Source organism: Prinia subflava, chromosome 12, assembly GCF_021018805.1.
Source record: "Prinia subflava isolate CZ2003 ecotype Zambia chromosome 12, Cam_Psub_1.2, whole genome shotgun sequence".
Classification (NCBI taxonomy): Eukaryota; Metazoa; Chordata; class Aves; order Passeriformes; family Cisticolidae; genus Prinia; species Prinia subflava.
Genome location: NC_086258.1, coordinates 19,972,522 through 19,991,134, shown reverse-complemented (window position 1 = coordinate 19,991,134; position 18,613 = coordinate 19,972,522). Strand labels below are relative to the sequence as shown.

General features: G+C 52.8%; 2 protein-coding genes across 5 annotated transcripts; both read right to left on the bottom strand.

The window, feature by feature from the left end:
- Positions 1-4,825: 4,825 nt before the first annotated feature.
- Positions 4,826-10,388, bottom strand: LOC134557094 (CMRF35-like molecule 2). Of its 4 annotated transcripts, none has more exons than XM_063409738.1 (7): positions 10,046-10,388; positions 9,839-9,955; positions 8,743-8,878; positions 7,308-7,411; positions 6,135-6,202; positions 5,446-5,580; positions 4,826-5,166 (listed from the first exon to the last, which is right to left on the bottom strand). In XM_063409738.1, exons 1-7 carry the CDS (start codon positions 10,083-10,085, stop codon positions 5,041-5,043), a joined length of 726 nt encoding a protein of 241 aa, XP_063265808.1. In that variant the 5' UTR covers positions 10,086-10,388; the 3' UTR covers positions 4,826-5,040. The 4 variants fall into 4 exon arrangements, 3 of the variants coding, with proteins under 3 accessions (XP_063265808.1, XP_063265807.1, XP_063265806.1); XM_063409737.1 differs by having other exon boundaries at positions 8,743-8,809; positions 9,617-9,955; positions 10,046-10,303; XM_063409736.1 differs by having other exon boundaries at positions 9,617-9,955; positions 10,046-10,209.
- A 2,172-nt stretch (positions 10,389-12,560) lies between these two features.
- Positions 12,561-14,293, bottom strand: LOC134557138 (protein CD300H-like). Its single transcript, XM_063409816.1, has 4 exons — positions 14,123-14,293; positions 13,405-13,737; positions 13,111-13,198; positions 12,561-12,903 (listed from the first exon to the last, which is right to left on the bottom strand). The coding sequence occupies exons 1-4, from the start codon at positions 14,259-14,261 to the stop codon at positions 12,561-12,563; spliced, it is 903 nt and encodes a 300-aa protein (XP_063265886.1). The 5' UTR covers positions 14,262-14,293.
- Between the last annotated feature and the right edge of the window lie 4,320 nt (positions 14,294-18,613).

The following is an 18,613-nucleotide window of genomic DNA, read 5'->3' as shown; positions in this document are numbered from 1 at the left end:
GCGGGGCCGGGCTGGGCATGGGCGGGGCCAGGGGCGGGGCCTGGAGGGAATGAATGTGAGCGCGTAAATGTGAGAATGGATTAATGGGAGTGAATTAATGTGAGTGTGAGTGAATTAATGTGTGTAAATGTGAGTGTGAGTGAATGAATGTGAGTGTAAATGTGAGTGTGAGCGAATTAATGTGAGTGTAAATGTGAGTGTGAGCGAATTAATGTGAGTGTAAATGTGAGAGGGAATGGATTAATGTGAGTGAAATAATGAGAGTGAATGGATTAATGTGAGTGAAATAATGAGAGTGTGAGTTAATTAATGTGAGTGTAAATGTGAGTGTGAGTGAAATAATGTGAGTGTAAATGTGAGAGGGAATGGATTAATGTGAGTGAATTAATGAGAGTGTGAGTTAATTAATGTGAGTGTAAATGTGAGTGTGAGTGAAATAATGTGAGTGTAAATGTGAGAGGGAATGGATTAATGTGAGTGAATTAATGCGAGTGAATTAATGTGAGTGTGAGTGAATTAATGTGAGTGTAAATGTGAGAAGGAATGGATTAATGTGAGTGAATTAATGTGAGTGTGAGTGAATTAATGTGAGTGAGTGGATTAATGTGTGTAAATGTGAGTGTGAGTGAATGAATGTGAGTGTAAATGTGAGAGGGAATTGATTAATGTGAGTGAATTATTGTGAGTGAATTAATGTGAGTGTGAGTGGATTAATGTGTGTAAATGTGAGCGTGAGTGAATGAATGTGAGTGTAAATGTGAGAGGGAATTGATTAATGTGAGTGAATTAATGTGAGTGAATTAATGTGAGTGTGAGTGGATTAATGTGTGTAAATGTGAGCGTGAGTGAATTAATGTGAGTGTAAATGTGAGAGGGAATGAATTAATGTGAGTGAATGAATGTGTAAATATGAGTGTGAGTGAATTAATGTGAGTGTAAATGTGAGAAGGAATGGATTAATGTGAGTGAATTAATGTGAGTGTAAATGTGAGAAGGAATGGATTAATGTGAGTGAATTAATGTGAGTGTGAGTGAATTAATGTGAGTGAGTGGATTAATGTGTGTAAATGTGAGTGTGAGTGAATGAATGTGAGTGTAAATGTGAGAGGGAATTGATTAATGTGAGTGAATTAATGTGAGTGAATTAATGTGAGTGTGAGTGGATTAATGTGTGTAAATGTGAGCGTGAGTGAATTAATGTGAGTGTAAATGTGAGAGGGAATGAATTAATGTGAGTGAATTAATGTGTGTAAATATGAGTGTGAGTGAATTAATGTGAGTGTAAATGTGAGAAGGAATGGATTAATGTGAGTGAATTAATGTGAGTGTGAGTGAATTAATGTGAGTGTGAGTGAATTAATGTGAGTGAATTAGTGTATGTAAATGTGAGTGTGAGCGAATTAATGTGAGTGTAAATGTGAGAGGGGGTGGATTAATGTGAGTGAATTAATATGAGTGTGTAAATGTGAGTGTGAGTGAATTAATGTGAGTGGATTAATGTGAGTGTGATTTAATTAATGTGAATGTGAGTGAATTAATGTGAGTGTAAATGTGAGAGGGAATGGATTAATATGAGTGAATTAATGTGAGTGTGAGTGAATTAATGTGAGTGTAAGTGAATTAATGAGTGAATTAATGTGAGCATGAATGAATTAATGTGAGTTTGTAAATGTGAGTGTGAGTGAATTAATGTGAGTGTAAATGTGAGTGTGAGCGAATTAATGTGAGAATGTAAATGTGAATGAATGAATGTGAGCGTGTAAGTGAATGTGAGAGTGAATGAATGTGAGTGAATTAATGTAAGCATGTAAATGTGAGAGTGACCAAATGTGTGTAAATTGATGTATGTAAATAAATGTGTGTGAGTGAATTAATGTAAGCATGTAAGTAAATGTGAGTGAATTAATGTGAGTGCGTAAATCTGAGAGTGAATGAGAGTGAATGAATGTCAGCATGTAAGTAAATGTTAGTGTGTGCATTAATGTGAGCGCATAAATGTGAGAGCGAATGAATGTGAGTGTATTAATGTGAGCATGTAAATGTGAGAGTGAATGAATGTGTGTATTAATGTGAGTGTGAGCGTGTAAGTAAATGTGAAAGTGAATGAATGTGAGTGTGAGCAAATCAATATGAGTGTGAGTGTGTAAGCAAAATGTGAGTGAATGAAGTGAGTGTGAGTGAATGAATGTGAGCGTGGGCATGTGTGAGACTGAATCCATGTGACTGTGAGCAAATTAATGTGAGTGTGAGCATGAAAGTAAATGCAAGAGTGAATTAATGTGAGACTGAATGAATGTTGGTGAATAAGTGTGAATGAGTGTGGTGGATGAGTGTGTGAATCTGAGTGTGAACATGTTAGTAAATGAGTGAATGAATGTGAGAGTGAATTTGTGAGAGTCAATGTGTAAGTGAATAAATGTGAGAATGAGTGTGCAAATGAATGTGTCAGTGAGTGTCTGAATGAATGTGAGTGGGTGAGTGTGTGAATGAATGTGTGAGCATGTAAGTGAATGTGTGAGTGTGAATGAGTGTAAGTGAATGTGTGAGTGTGAAGGAATGTGAGACAGTGTGAGTGTGAATGAGTGAATGTGTGTGTGTACCTTGAGGTGTGAGTGAATGTGTAAGGGACTGTGAGTGATGTGAGTGTGCACTCATGGTTGTGTGTGGCCAGCCGTGCACCCCTGTGTGTGCCTGTGCCGCTGGTGTCAACGCCCCTGCCATGGCAGGGACACCTTCCACTGTCCCAGGTTCCTCCAAGCCCTGTCCAGCCTGGCCTTGGACATTTCTAGGGATGGGGCAGCCACAGCTGCTCTGGGCACCCTGTGCCAGGGCCTGCCCACCCTCCTGGGGAACAATTCCTTCCCAATGTCTCATCCATTCCTGCCCTCTGGCACTGTGAAGCCATTCCCCTTGTCCTGGCACTCCGGGCCCTTGCTCCAAGTCCCTCTCCAGCTCTCTTGGAGCCCCTTTAGGCGCTGGAAGGGGCTCTGAGGTCTCCTTGGAGCCTTCTCTTCTCCAGGCTGAACACCCAGCTCTCTGAGCCTTTCCCCTGTGAGAGCTGCTGGGTGAAGGGGAGTATTTCAGCAGAGGAAATAGGAAGCAGCAGGTGGATTGTGATAGCAGCTCCTGGAAGTTCCACAGCCTCCTGTGAGCTTTGTGGGCAGATTCTGCCAATGAAGCCGAGGGAACAGTGCGGTTGCAATGCCCCTGAGGGTTTTAAGAGGAAGAAGTTTTGATAAGAGGGCACACCCTAGGCTGCAGAAGGGCTCTGAGCTCTGGGAGGGCTTCCCCTTTGACAGGAGCAGTTCAGTCCATGACTCAAGAGCTGAGAGCTGCAAGACTGCCTCAGCATCTCCACACCAGCAGGAAAAGGCTCTCTACGTAGAATCCTTTAGGTTGCAAAAGACCCTTAAGAACATCAAGACTGTCCACACTCAAGCGCCACCAAGGCCACCACTAAACAATGTCCCCAAATGCCACACCTACGTGTCTTTTAGACCCCTCCAGGGATTGTGACTATCATTTCCCTCCTCAGCTTGTTCCAGGGCTTCAGAGCCCTTTTGTTCACTAATATCCAATCTAAACCTCCAGTGGCACAACTTGCAGAGTTGTTTCCCCTTATGGCACCCTGTTTCCTCTGTCCTGGTGCTTGTTACCTGGGTGAAGAGACCAACCTGCACCTGACTACAACCTCCCTTCAGGTATTTGTAGAGAGTGAGAAGCCCACACCTCAGTCTCCTCCTGGCTGTGGTGTAAATCAGCATCCCTGCCCTGAGCCTGGCTGTAAAAAGCTACAGTGCCCAAATTCTCCTGGCAAGGGAAAATTCACCTCCTTGTCAAAACCACTTGCATGGAACCATGTAGGTGCAAGAGCTCAGGTTTTCTGCCCCCAGTCTATCACAAATTGACACCCAGCCCTGTGGCCTGTTCTTGGTGGGAGTGGATGGATGAATTGCCTGGCACTGGGCTGGAGAAGAGTGAACACTCATGAGGGAGGGCACCAGCACACCAGGGGCAAGATCACATGGAATGTTCAGCGGGGACCGATGCTGCAGCAGCTGGTGGTGGGCTGTGGGTTTGTGCTGGAGCCCCAAGACCCCTTGTCCTTAAAGATCTGAGTTCTCACACTGCTGGAGCCCAGCTGGGCACAAGCAAGGGGCTGGAGCTGCTTTCCGGGTGACACTCTGCAATAAATCCTTCAGCAGGTGGGAACCTGCTGCACAAACACAGTCACACACCACGGCCAATGCTATCAGATTCTCAGTGTCACTGATGAAGCAACACTTCACAGAGAAAGTGCTTAGTGGGTGTCAGAAGAAAAGTTACCAGCAAAGCAGAGAAGAGGAAGGCAATGGCTGCAGCTCATCTCTGTGCTCCCAGACTGGGGGTCCTCGGGAGTGGTGGGAGACAAAGAGCAGCAGCAAACTGCCTGGGGGCCTGTGGAACCAGGAGCTGGGGAGAAGCCATTTCTGCACCTAGACCCTGTTACACCTTACCCTCCACACGAGCACCCCACGCAAATGCACTTGGATATAACATTGCCCACTATCCTGGTTCCCAAGAGTTAACAGCTGGCATTAGGATGAAAAAATGTCAGTCACAGGTGACCAGTGGGTTTGGGAGCCCCGGCCCACAGAGGAGCAGGTGGGATGAGTGGTGAGCACAGGGAGCCAGCTCACCCAGCAGCCCAGCCTCACCTCCCCTGCCCACCTCTGCCACACCCTGCCTGGTGGATCTCTGGCCTGGACTAACCCACTTCAAGGGGGACAGCTTTATTCCCAGCACCACTGCTGTACAGATGAGGACTCCAAATTGCATTTGCAAAGAGATGACTTTATCTTCAACCCTCTCTGTGCCTCCACACAACCTCATCCTCTCTGATGTTGCTTCAAAGAAACATCCAAGCCTTGGAAAGCAACAGCTCTGCTGTTGAGCTGGCTCCTGCCTGAGCAGAACATCAACCCCATGTCCTCTGTGCAAGTCTTGCTGGTGCTGCCAGCAGCAGGAGCAGCCCATGGGGCAGGTGCTTGCTCCTCTCCCTCACACGGTGCTGTAGAGCTCTTCACTGGGCCGTGGAGCTGATGGCACATTGGCGTAGATCTGCTCCTGGTGCCGCATGGGCTTCTGCACTCTGGCATAAAACGCCTCCCTTTCCTCTTGCAAAGGCTGGGAAAAGAGAGAGATAAACAAAAAACATCCTTTGTGGGGCTGCTCCAGGCCAACTGCCTGCTGGAACCTCTCTGTGATGTTTTAAACACCCAGGAGCAGCCACAGGGACCAGAGAGGGAACCCACGTCAGCCAGGGTCACTTGCACGCCAGTTTGACCTTTCCCTTTGCAGCCCTCTCCTTCGCCACCCAGCCCATCCTGCTGCCCATTCTGTCACCCACCCACTCCAGCTTCCCTCCCACCGCTTCCAGCTTGGCAGTGCTTGGCATTCTCCTACCTGAGCACTCTGCCTGATCCCTGTGTACTCCGTCAGGGGCGTTTCCAGGTGGTGGAAAGCTTCAGCGTTGCTGTACTGGCTCCCAGCCACGCCAGTGTAGTGGTTAATGTCCACATAGATCAAGGCTTCTGCTCCCTGATGGAGAAGGATGAGCTCTTACCCTGCTGCCCCTCCCTGCCTGCATCCACAGGGGTGGCAATATCTCCCACTCTGCTGCCTGTCTTGATGGGTGCTGAGATGGCTGCAGGGGCACCGGGTGGAAATAAAAACTGAAGCAAGGGATGGCTCAACATTCCCCAGGGGAATTCTAGTGACACCAGCCTCCCCTCAAGAGCTGGTAGAAAATATCAGAAAATACTTTCCAAGCAGTAAGCAAGGAGCAGCTACCCTGTAGCCACTTCAGATGTGCTTTCCTGCAGGTTCCCAAGGCTGTTTCACCCAGAGAAGCAGCTCCCATGCTTGGAGAGGCTCAGCTCAATCCTAAATTCCTTTCACAGGAATACTCTATGACAGTCACACAAAGTCCCTGTTTGTGTCTGTTGGCAAAGAGAACCCAAAGGATCCTTCCAGCCTAAAGTGCCACGAACCTGGCTGAAAGCAGCAGCTCTGGCAGCTCATGGTGCAGTGTTTCCCCTCGCCATGTGAACTTTGGGGCACAGAATCCCAAGAACTCATGAGGTTTTCCTTACTGTAGGTGACATGCTGCGAGTCCTGTCCATCTCTATGGCTGCTCCAGAACGGGCTGGATGAAGCACGGCTGTGGTTGGATGTGAGGGAAAACAGGAAAAGGAACATATTGAGAAACTGCACTGCCACTACAAACCTTGCAATAAAGCAGGACAGCAACCTGACACTCCATGAGCCATGTAAACTGGAGCAGCTCTTCAGCCAGACCCCACCTGCCAGCTGGCAATGTCCCCTCCTGTCCCTCCCCATCCTTCACACTGGCCTTAAGCTTTGCATCAAGCCCAGTCTAAGCCTGGCCCACACAATTGAGCTCATCTGGAGAAGCTGATGGTGCCCAGACAAACTTGAGCAGATTCTGTGACCAGCAGCACTCACCACTAGGGCAGTCATTCCCTGCTCCAGGGGACAACACTGTCCCAGGTTACAATGGAAGATGTGCCCAATGTGTGTATCCTACCCCCATCTTCAGGAGCTGTTGAAACTGGGTGGGGCAGTGTTTCCCTTGCCCCTCCCTCTGGACTATCTCCTGTTAATGGGCCACCAAGGCCTTGCCCTGACTCACAGGTAACTCCCCCCGGAGCTCTCTCTGTTTAATGGGCAATCAAGGACCCACTGCGGGCTCATGGAATGATATCAGCCCATTGTGAGATGCTCTGCCCAGGGGGAGGAGCCAGGCATTCCCACCTGGATATAATCTGGGATCTGGGACAGCACAGGGGCTTTACCTACTGGATTCCCAGAGGACAAGAGCTACCAGACCTTTCTGCAGGATCACTGCTTCAACAAGACCGCTTCACCTGGACTGCTGCCACCACCCTAACTAACAGGGTGTCAGGTTGTATTCTGACTCTGTCAGTGGCTTTTTGTGCTATTGTTTTTTTTGCTTTTTTTTCCCCTCTCCTATTAAACTGTATTTCTGACTTGGAGTCTCTCACTGGTTTTGCTTTCAAACCAGCACAAACACCCATGGGATAACACCCATGGGATGGTCCCACTGTTCTCTGGAGGGAAGGAGACCTCCTTGGTGGAGGTCTCAGTGATGGACTGAGGAGCTGGATGGATCAGGAAGGGAATGGGGGAGGAAAAAGAAACAGAGGGAAAAATAAGGGAAGCAGAGCAGTCTCTGTTTCTTGTTAAAGAAACAGGATGTGTGTGGCACTGATAACTTCACTCACCCTTTTTCTTCCTGGAGAGCATTACCAGAACACCAGCAGCCAGTGCAAGCAGAAAAAGAACTACAATGACAGCTGGAGTGAGGATGTGCTCAACCACGCTCAAGCTGCAAGAAAAAAAAGGGTTTATGTTGTCATGCCTCTCAGGATGAACCAGCATGGAGCAGGGTTGCAGGGAGTGGCTGTGGGTGGCTCAGGAAGCAGCTGTGCATGGCAGGGCTTGCTCATCACAGGAGGCATGGGATGGTCAAGCTGCCACCTGCAGCTGGAGCTGCCAGGCTGGGCATGGAGCAGGGCAAACCAAAAACTGCAGAAGGAAATGATGCTTGGGTCTGAGAGCCGCTGTGTCTTCAGTGATTTAAGGATGGGTTCTTGCATTTGCTCTGGTTTAACTCCACTCTTTGTTAACCTTGTTGTAATGGGCAAGCAGAAAAAGTAAGTGGGCCAGCACTGTGGGCCTGATATCCCTGGGTCTGAGAGATTTTTAGCCTGCTAGCAGCTGCTAACTTTTTTCCGAAGGGAAAATTTCTCCAGAAAGCTTCTTCTCAGAACAGTCTTGGAAAACAACTATCCTTTCTCAAAACAATCTTTCTCCGGGTGGTGTTTTGCCTTTCTAGTTCTCAAAAAAACCCCATTTTAGCTATTTCTCTAGTTTAACCAATGGGATTAGAGAGGTGTCATTCCTATTCACCTAATCCTGGTAAGTCTGTATCTGAACACCTTATAAAAAGTAGTAAGAATTAGACAATAAAGCTTTCTATGCTCTTTGCCTTCTGAAATATTTGGAGTCTCTCATCTTTTTTTCACGTCCTACAACACAGCACACCCTTGAGTGTGCCAATGGGGAGTCTCAGCTTTGCTGCTGGCACCACCTCCCACAGGCAGGAGAGAAGGGGGGAAGATCTAACACTGGTTTCATGCTTTTTCAACTATCTCTGCCAGGATGTGTGTGACTATAAAGAACAGGACACTGGGCAGCACTTGGCTTCCCATGAACAGCCTCACTGAGTTTTGGGGAAGGAAATGGGGTTGGTATTGCAGGCAGAAACCACTTCTCCCATGTGACTAGAGGCACAGCAATTGCTGCCATAGAATTAGAAAATTATTTGGGTCAGAAGGGACCCTAAAGATCATCCAGTTCCAAACCTCTGCCATGGGCAGGGACACCTTCCACTATCCCAAGTTCCTCCAAGCCCTGTCCAACCTGACCTTGGACATTTCCAGGGATGGGACATCCACAACATCTCTGGGCACCCTGTGCCAGGACCTCCCCAACCTCACAGGGAAGAATTTTTCCATGTGGAGAGGTCTCTAAAGGCAGAAACAGGAGGTCTGAATCCTTAAGGAAGGTGTGAAGAGCCCAAAGGTTTCAGGGCTCCAGTTGCACCAGAGAGCTCATGGACGAAAGTGGCTGCTGTAAGCAGGAGCTGCTACTCACGGTTGAGGGGTGGAGGGATTTGATGTTGATTGCACAATTTCCCCATGGGAAACTGTCTGTGTGCATCCTGTTACAGAGAGAATGAGGTCAGAGGACATGGTGGTCGTGTAGGTCCATGACGGGAGGGTGGAAGAAGCTGCAAACAGAAAGAGGAGAGGCTTGGTTGATCTCTGTGGGGTAAAGTGCTGTGAGTTTTGCAGTGAGTTAGATGTGACCTATGTGCTGTCACAGCAGGAGAAGCTGGGTCCCCTCTGCCACATACAGAGGACACATCTTGAGGTCAGAGGAGTGTAAGACTCTCCCTCTGCCCACGAGGTTTTTCCCAGTCTCAGTCCCTCACAACACAAGCACAAAGCAGATTCACCCTGCAGAAAGGGGGTCTGGGCACCCCGTGCCCAGTTTAGTACCAACACAACACCACCACGTATCTACTGTCCTGCTATGCAGGCTGATCCCTGGCAAAGCAACGGAGAGGGATGGTTCCCAAGCCCAGAGGCACTGCCTTGTGCCAAGTGGGAAACAGGGCAGCACAGTGCAATGAGGAACACCCCAGAGTTACACACTAAGGCAAGGAGGGCACAGAAAAGGCCAGCAAGAGCTAATGAGGAAGAAACTTGGACACAGAGAGCACAGCGCACCTCAGTAATAGAGATGGCTGATCCTGGGGTGCCAAGAAGGGGCTCTGAGGAGAACTGAGTATAGGGAATGAGTGATGGTGGCACCTACTGCACTCTGGTGACAAACCCCGGGGCTGTGCCACCTGCGTGGGCACCCATCAGCTCCGGGCTGCCCCCATTGCAGTCTCTGCTCCAAGCAGCTGGAGGGGAACACATCCATGCTGGACCTGGGGGGCCTGCAAGCCACAAGTACTGACCTGAGACCACGATCACCTCCACATCAGCACTGTCATCATACTCCAAACGTCCCGTTCTCACCCCACAGCGGAAGGTCCCCCCGTCCTGCTCGGTCAGAGCATCCACGGTCACCGTGAACTCCTGGTGCGTGCGGTTGTCCCGGATGGAGAACCGGCTCCGCGGCGCGTCGCGCTTCGGCTCCGAGGTGGTGACTAAGTCCTTACCGCAGGTAAAAAACCTACCTCGTGTGCACCAGAATTTCGGCAGCCTCTCCTGGCCCGGCCGGTACTTGCAGGTGACGGACAGGGACCCTCCCAGGAATCCCCGCACGGTGCCGGGCCCCGTCACTGCCCCGCAGCCTGTGGAGACACACGGAGCCGCACGAGTGCTGCCGCCGCCCCGGCACCTCCCGTCCGGCGGGGCCGCCCCGGCGCTCGGTCCGCTCTTACCTGGGAGCAGCGCCCAGGCGAGCAGCGGCAGGAGCTGCATGGCCGCTCCGGGCTCAGCGCGCTGCCGCTGCCCGTTCCTCCCGGAGGAGCCCGGCCCGCCCCCGCGGCACCGCCGCCCCTCGGGGAGGAGCGCGGGGATCCCCGGCACGGCGGGACCGTGGGGGCCGTGAGGGATGAGGGGCAGGGGGTACGGGAGCCTTTGCGGGAGCCGGCGAGGGGAGCAGGGAGGGCCCGGCGGGGCCCCGGTGCTGCCGTCGGGACCGGGCCGGGCCGGGTCCCGCAGGCTGACCCAGAGCCCGGCCCGCTCACGGCCGGCAGTGCCAGCGGGAATTGCTGCCGGTCTGCTGAGGAGCCACCGGCGGAGCGCCGGCGCTGCGGATGCTGAGGAAGGATGGATGCAGCAGATGCTGAGGAAGGATGGATGCAGCGGGTGCTGAGGAAGGATGGATGCAGCGGGTGCTGAGGAAGGATGGATGCAGCGGGTGCTGAGGAAGGATGGATGCAGCAGGTGCTGAGGAAGGATGGATGCAGCGGGTGCTGAGGAAGGATGGATGCAGCGGGTGCTGAGGAAGGATGGATGCAGCAGGTGCTGAGGAAGGATGGATGCAGCGGGTGCTGAGGAAGGATGGATGCAGCGGGTGCTGAGGAAGGATGGATGCAGCGGGTGCTGAGGAAGGATGGATGCAGCGGGTGCTGAGGAAGGATGGATGCAGCGGGTGCTGAGGAAGGATGGATGCAGCAGGTGCTGAGGAAGGATGGATGCAGCGGGTGCTGAGGAAGGATGGATGCAGGAGGTGCTGAGGAAGGATGGATGCAGCAGATGCTGAGGAAGGATGGATGCAGCGGGTGCCGGACGGGCACCGTGCTCCTGTCACGCACGGGGTGAAACCTCCTCCCGCAGCCTGGCCCCGGCCCCCCAACGTGGTGATCCCTGATGCTATGGGGAAAACGTGCAGGGACTGTGAAAAACGAGGTTCACTTGATAAAATTTAAAAGTTTAATTTAAAAATACAAATAGACAATCGGGAGACAATAAGAACACAAGTATTCTTTTACAAGTGCCTGGGTACCTTGACATGGGATTCACCATGCAGGTACCCCTCTTAACAAGACTCATCCCTTAAAAACACTAGTGTGTTGAATGTTCATACATTACATACATGATTGAAACATTCCTTTCAAATCTTAGGTGTTCCTGTTCAATCTCAGCTTTTAGCCTGCTGGTAGTTGCCAACTCCTTTCTCAAGGGAAAAGTTTCTTAGGACAGCTTCTTCCCAAAACAATCTTGGCAAAACAGCTATCCTTTCCCAAAATGACCTTCCCCAGCAGTGTAATAGCTGAAGTGCCTGCCTACCATGCAGGAGATCCAACTTCAATTCCTCTGCCAATCAGAAAGGCAAACACCATGTAGAAAAGATGAATTTGGGAAAGGATAGTTGTTTTGCCAAAATTGTTTTGGGAAGAAGCTGTCCTAAGAAACTTTTCCCTTGAGAAAGGAGTTAGCAGCTACCAGAGGGCTAAAATCTCTAAGGCCCAAAAATATCAGGCCTAGAGTCCACTCCTACCTGGCAGCAATGCCAAGGCTGGCACCAGCAGGAGCCTCATGTACACGCCAGGGACGCCCTGCTGCTCCTCCTCATTGTGTCTCTTGGGCTCTGCTTCCTCTTTTGCCTCTGGCACCACCTCCATTATTGCTGGAGATTCAGCAAGATCATGGCATTTCCTGTTTCCTAGAGTTTCAGCTTCTCCTGTGCACTGTCCCCTGTGCCCTTCCCCAGAGTCTCCCCTTTCTTCCTCCAGCACGGCCCCCATGTCAGGACACAGCCTGCCTCTCACTGCCACAGTGCCCAGCGCCTCTGGGCAGACAGGGCACCCAGCAGGAGAGGTAGCTCAGCACAGGGACCACATGAACCCCAGAAAATCCTCCAGGCTGGGCAGTGCTCCTGCATGGCCACCCTGTTCCTCCCAGGGGAATGAAATGGGTAATTCCAGCCCCTTATCCTGGTGCAGCTGGACAGGATCACCCACTGCTCTTGTCAGCATGCCTCCCCAGGCTGCTCCTAGCACAGCTCCTCTGTAGCTCTGGAGCCCCATGCTCTGATCAGGTCCCTCCAGGCCTCCCCCTCTGTCCCCAGTCTCCCTGCAGTTGCTGAGTGGGGCAGAGCTGTGGAAGGACAGTCTTCCCTGGCTCTTGCTCAGCTGGAGATGGGCATTGGGTGGAGCAGGCAGAGGTGGCAGGGCTGAGGCTCCTGGGACTGGGAGCTCCTCTCCCCACGGGGAAGCTCAGCTGGGCCGTGGTGGAGCCTGCAGGGCCCCTGTGACACCACATCCCACCCCAGGCACAGCACAGCATGTCCCACACAGGTGTGTGCCCCAGCAGCGGCTGCCACGGGCATCCCGGGCACTGCTGGCAGCCGAGGCAAGGAGCAGACAGACAGACAGACAGACAGATAGACAAGGCCCTGCAGCATACCCAGCCTTTATTGCAAAATCCTCTTCAGCTGGCAGCTGTGGCTCAACACACACAGGCTCTCTGCACCCCAAACCCTCCCCTCTCCCGCGCAGGGGCTGCCAGCAGGGGCCGGGCAGTGCCCGGGGCCGAGCCCGCCCCGGCACAGGGTGACCCCGGGGGGCGGCACAGCCCCGGCAGGGTGGGGCCCGGGGGGACAGCAGCGGATCCCCGGGGCTCGGGGGTGGGCGGGACGGGCGGGCAGCCCGGTGCCCCGGTGCACGGCCCCGAGAGCCGCGGGCTCTCCTGGTCACGGCTCCGCAGGCAGGCTGCCCCGCACACCACCGCCAGCGCCACGGGCACCTTGATGCTGATCAGGAGCAGCACGGGGATGACAATGAGCTTGGACCTGTGAGGGATAAGGGAGGTTATGCTAGAGCTTTATTTTGTAGGGTCTAGGGAAAGAGGGTGGGGACAGGGGCAGTCAGCCAGCTGCCCTGCTTGCCCCCAGGATGCTCCTTGGGAACTCAAAGCTGGGAGATCCACGCATGGGAAAGGAAAGTTTTGGCCAGGGGATGCTGTTTGGGGCTTGCCCAGATCCCACACCCTGACTCACAGCACTGGAGGCTCCTCACAGCCCCTGGGGCACAGAGGGTTGGTGGTCCATGGGCTCACGTTGCTGTCCTCAGTTGTGTTTGAAACAGCTGGCAGAGAAAACAGAGTTAGAGCAAATGGAGACCCCCACACCCCCTGTCCTGCACCTTCCACAGGAATCTCTGCCCTGAGACTTGGGCAATGAAGGTGCAGAGGGTGCATATGGAGGTATTCGGGCAATGCCCTGAGCACTGCAGAGGAGGAAGAGCTAAAAAGGGGGAAGTTTAATGCCAGCTTTGCTTCCAGCCTTGTTTACCTGCAGAGACCATCACCTTGATGCTGTGCCACCGGTTTCTCAGTCTCCTCTTCACCCCACAGGAGTACCGGCCTGCATCCCCCGGTGTGACACTGCTCAGTGTCACTGTGAAGGAATTTGCTGTGTGGTTGTCCCTGATGGACACCCTGTCCCGTGTCACTGTCACCTCTGAGCCATCGGTTTGGATGATATAGGTCAAGCAAAGCGAGAGGGAGTTTTTGAGGCACCAGTACTTGGAGCTGAGCTTGTAGCGTGGCCTGTAGCTGCAGGACACTGCCAGTGAGCTGCCCTGCTCAGCCATCACCAGCCTGGGGCCTGTCACTCCTTGGCCACCTGCAGGGGACAGAGAGAGGTGCTGTAAACCCATCCTGGCATTGCCTCAGGGAACCATGAAGGATCTGAGCCCAGTTTTCTTGGGCGTACAGCCTGAGGGAGGCTGTGCCTGTGCACCCACTATGCCAGTGAGGGGTGAGGTGAGATGCCCACAGTCACTAAGAGCCCTGATCAAGGGTGTGTGTTAGTAGGAGAGTAAAAAGCCTTATTCTCAGGGTTCCCATGGCAGGGAACAAGCAAATCTCAGAGATTACACCCTGTAACTGCCAGAGGAAAAGTTTGGGATCAGCTGGTCTTTTGTCATGACCATAGTGAGCTTCTAGGTCTGCCTCAGCCGTAGCTTCTCCACAGCTCTGCCAGAACCCCTGGAACAGATTTGCCTGACCTGTGCTCGTGGCTCTCATGAGGGAAAGGGTCCAAACCAAGAAAATCCTCATTATCCAGCTTCTTGCTCCTGAGGTGGAATTTTCCCCATGGTTTTTCACAAAAAGTCCTCCAGGATGAAGCCAGGCCCACACACACATGGATGTCCCAAGAGTTTTCCAAGCCGTCTTGTCCTGCTGCTGCTTTGGGCACTGCTGACCCACAGACCCTGGATGTCTCCTTTTTAAGGCAGTTGCTTCCTCCCCTTGACCGACGGCTCATGACTCACCCTGGGGTGTTCCGTGACAGAGACTCTGTTTTTTCTGTGGAACAGTCACTGGGTTCCCAGGCAAATGCCAAAATGCAGCAGGTTCCTCCTCCGTGATGCCCATCCCAGCAGGGACTGAAGACCCTTCCCCTGCACAGAGCCCAAAGGATTTGGGGGAGTTTTGAGAGGGTCTGGCCAGAGCAGGGGTGCAGGCACTGGGGCAGAGGCAGTGCAGGTTAACCCCTACTGATGGACTGGTTGAGAAGATCTCCTTCCATCCCCTGAGGATACAGCAGTGATTTACAGCCACCCAACATCAGCACTGCCACCTCCACATGAGGTTTTACTCTGATATTTCTCCTCTCACCTGCTGTGTGAAGGGGCCATGGCTGAGTGGGACATGGCCAGGGGCTGTCAATGAGGGGTTTGCAAAGGGCACGGCTCCAGCTTGGTGCCTCAGCCCCAAACAAACAGCAGTGTGAGAACATCCTCCTTGGAGAGGGAGGTCAAGAGGAGAGCAGGCAGGAATGAGGAACCCCAGGGAGCTGACACAGAACTCTGTCACAGGAGGACCTGTGATGTTTATCCCAATTAAACTGAGTGTCAGTTGAAAGGCAAAACCGGAAAAGGAAAGAGCAATTCAGGCACAAATCAATGCAACAGAGTGTGATGAGCATTCACACTACCTAAAGTGGGGGGTGACGTGCAGGGAGCCCCCAATACCCTCCAGGCAGGGCACGGGTGCTGAGGTGCTCCAGAACCCGGGGGAAGGATAAACACAGCACAGCACAGGGGAGGGCTCTCTGCTGTGAAGCAGCATCCCTGGGGGCTGTGGCAGGATCCTGCAGGCCAAGAGCTCTCTCTTTCGGCAGCAAGAGGCCCGGGAAACACAAGGCGAGGCTGCTCCACGGGAAAGGAAGCGTTGCTGGGAAGCCTCTCAGGAATCCCGCTGGTGCACGCTGGCAGGAGCAAACATCAGTTTGCCTTTCTGTCCATGCTGCACTCAGGGCTGGGGCGAGCACCTCGTGTGGCAGAGCCCCGCAGCTCCGGGATGTGGCACAGGCCACGGGATGAGCAGACACCTGCAGCCCCTGCACCCCTGCAGCCCCTGCACCCCTGCAGCCCTTGCAGCCCCTGCACCCCTGCAGCCCTTGCAGCCCCTGCACCCCTGCAGCCCCTGCACCCCTGCAGCCCCTGCACCCCTGCAGCCCTTGCAGCCCCTGCACCCCTGCAGCCCTTGCAGCCCCTGCACCCCTGCAGCCCCTGCACCCCTGCAGCCCCTGGGCAGAGCTCCTGGTCCCTGCCCAGCGGCAATGGGACACTGCCCAACACTGTCAGACACTGCTTTAGCTCCAGTTCTGCAGGATTAAGAATCTGGTTTGGTCCTAAGAAAAAGCTCCAAGCCTTCCTGAGACAGGGAGTAATTGAGTCAGTCAGTGCTTGCATCTCCTTGGTTCAGGGCCCAGCAAGAGCAGATCCTCGCCAGTTCTCATCCCACCACCACAGCTGAGCCTTTCCACAGTCCTGTCTTCTCTGGATTTCAAAGATATTTCCAATTCTCGATTCTGTTACTCAGTCTAGAGCCTTTGAAAATGAATCCAGTTGTTTCAGTCTGTTCTTCACGGGCAGATTTAGCAAGTTTGGTGAAATTGTCCTTGGGAGATAAGGCTGTGTATAATAATGTAGCTCCTTTAGTGCTGGCTGATTGAGCAGGCATTGTCTGATCTCTCTTTTCCACTGCCATCTCAGGTAACCAAGATAAGCCCGGATCATTCCCAGATCTCCCGATTTAGCAAAGCTAGTAAATGTGGCAAAACATACTTGCCGACTTGGTGGTGGTGGAGGATTTGCTCTGGGCTCTGCCTGAGGATGGGCTGAGCCAGAAAAGGCCAAGGCAGGGGTTATTAATGCAAAGAAATTAAGAATCCATGCTCGGTGGATTCAGAGGATGAAATTCTGATTCCTTCCCAGCTCGTGGGGAAGGAATTACTTCAGCAAGGATCCAGTTTCCCCACATGTGCAGTGCTGGCAATCCAGGGAGATGCTCCAGCAGTTAATGGGTTTGGGCAGCAGAGAACAAGCAGGAGCAGGCCAGGAGAACAGTGAAGCAAAACTCCTCAGCTGGATTTAAATCTTCCCCTGTTAGAGCTGCACTTCTCAAGGCAAATACACAAGTAATTAAGCTTCCAGAGATACAGTCTGTGAGCAAACACACCAAACAATGGATCTAAATTGCAGGTTCATTTGGAATCACTCCTGCCGTTTACAGATCATTTCCTCTGATTTCATTGCTCTGCATTGATTTCAGCCGGTCAGCACTTGCTCGGGGCAATAAGCTGTTCACTGGCTGCCACAAACCTCTGCCGGCTCCGGGGGAGGCTGGGAGAGCAAGTGGTTTGCTCTGGGTGGTGGGGAAATGCATTCCTGGGTGTGTGAAGGGAGGCAGTGATGTGCGTGTTGGGCTGCTGGGCTCTGATGAAGCTGCTGCTATCACTTCTCTACCATGGGTCAGGTCCTCCAGCATGACAGAGTGGGAGAGAGCCCTTGGAGCAGGGCCAGGGAGTGCTGGTGCCTGTGTTTTGCCAGCATTCTGCATTGTCTCTTTAGGCTGCATTAAATTTGGAGATATTATGGTAGACAGGAAAATTGCCTTCCTCCTGAGTGAGGTTAAACCTGCAGGGCTGAGCGTGTCTCTGGTGCCACGCCAGGGCCTGCAGAGGGAATGGACAACTCGGCTCCAATACTCTTCAGTCAGCACCAGCTCCTCCCTGCTCTCCTTTGTGATTCAGGGCAGCTAACAAATGTTTCTCAAGCTAAAAAGTCAGAGAATGCTCTCTGAGCCCCAGAGCTCCCGCAGCAGGGACCTCCCAGAAATTCCCACCAGGATAAGCAGACCTGGAGCCTCAGACCCAGGGGAATGTTTGGGGCCTTCTCTCCTCTTCAGCCCCACCTGCCAGGAAAGGTTTGTCTGGGTCCCTGCCCGGTTTGGGGGCCCAGGGCAGAGCCCTGCAGCAGGTCTGGGTCTCTGTGGTCTGTGGGATCGGGCAGTGCCCCCACCCTGGACCAGGAGAAGGCTGAGCCTGCACTCGGGATGGTGGCATGAAGTCTCCATCCTTAACGGGCCATGAGAGCACTGGGACATCCACGGGAAGGATTGTACTGACATCCATGGGAGCTGGGGAGGTTTGACAAGATATTGGTGTGTTCAAGAGTTACCCAGACTTTTTGAAGCGCCCCTGAGGTTTGCTGCTCTCTTCTTCTTGGCTCTGCCTGCTGTGGGGTGTGTGCACTGTGTTGAACCACTTGTTAATTTTCTGATCCAGACAGCAGGGCTAGTGATGTTATTTATTTTTGTGCTGTTGATTGTCTTCCAGTGCATGAGGTCTTGGTCTGGCTACAGGATGGTCTGGGTTGGGTTGGGCTTTTTGGCCTCAGACAAGTCTGAACCCCACTGTCTCTATTGGTTTTTCAATTTTTTTTCTGGCTGTTGTTTCTAAGTCTGATCACCTGACCCAGCAGAACCATCTCTGCAGTCAGAGGAAATAATGGGCAGATATAATTAGCAATGTCAGGCCTGGGCAGGCAGGCAGCAATCGGATGGGTGCAGATGGCTCTTGGAAGCATGGTCTGTTCCTCTGGCTTGAGGCCATCTGCTGATCTGGAAGGAGGGAACTGGAGACTGAATCAAGTCTCTCTTAAATAAACTTCTGAGTAAAGATTAATTTATTTCTAGTGCAATCGACAACATCAGATTGCTCTAAAGGGAGTAGTAAAGAAAAGGATCTCAATGAGATATTGACTGTCATCCTCAAGTTTAGGCACAGCTTCATTCTGTTTCTAATAACATTTTTTTTACTCTAAGCAGGGTCCTAACTGGGCTCTGTAAGCGCAGTGGGATCCCAAAGTGGACCAGCCGGGGTAAACCAGGCCCAGCAGCAGTTCGGTGAAGCAGCTGAAAGGGCCTGGCCAGCCCGGGCTGCCCGGGGTGACACCGCGGTGACACGCAGCTCCGTGCTCCATCCCTGCCCGCGGGCTCCGTGCGCTGCTGTCAGCCGGAGCAGCCTCGGGGCGGGCGTGAGGCTTCCCAAGGACCGGCGAGGCCGCCGAGAATCCGCCCGGAGCAGCGGCCCCGGCTCCGTGCGCTCAGCCCGGCACCGAGCGGGGCTGGAACCGAGACTGCCGGGGCCGGCTGTGCCCGTGGGGCCTCCCGAGCGGAGCGGAGAAGGGCAGCGATTACCGGGGGCC

Coding starts and splice junctions, on each gene's coding strand:
- LOC134557094 (XM_063409736.1), bottom strand. CDS start 10,085: ATGCAGCTCCTGCCGCTGCTCGCCTGGGCGCTGCTCCCAG. Junction 9,956..10,045: donor CGCCTGGGCGCTGCTCCCAG/GTAAGAGCGGAC, acceptor GTGTCTCCACAG/GCTGCGGGGCAGTGACGGGG. Junction 5,167..5,445: donor GGATCAGGCAGAGTGCTCAG/GTAGGAGAATGC, acceptor CTCTTTTCCCAG/CCTTTGCAAGAGGAAAGGGA.
- LOC134557138 (XM_063409816.1), bottom strand. CDS start 14,261: ATGTGTGTGTGGGCCTGGCTTCATCCTGGAGGACTTTTTGTGAAAAAC. Junction 13,199..13,404: donor CAAGGTGATGGTCTCTGCAG/GTAAACAAGGCT, acceptor TTTCTCTGCCAG/CTGTTTCAAACACAACTGAG. Junction 12,904..13,110: donor TGTGAGGAGCCTCCAGTGCT/GTGAGTCAGGGT, acceptor TATCCCTCACAG/GTCCAAGCTCATTGTCATCC.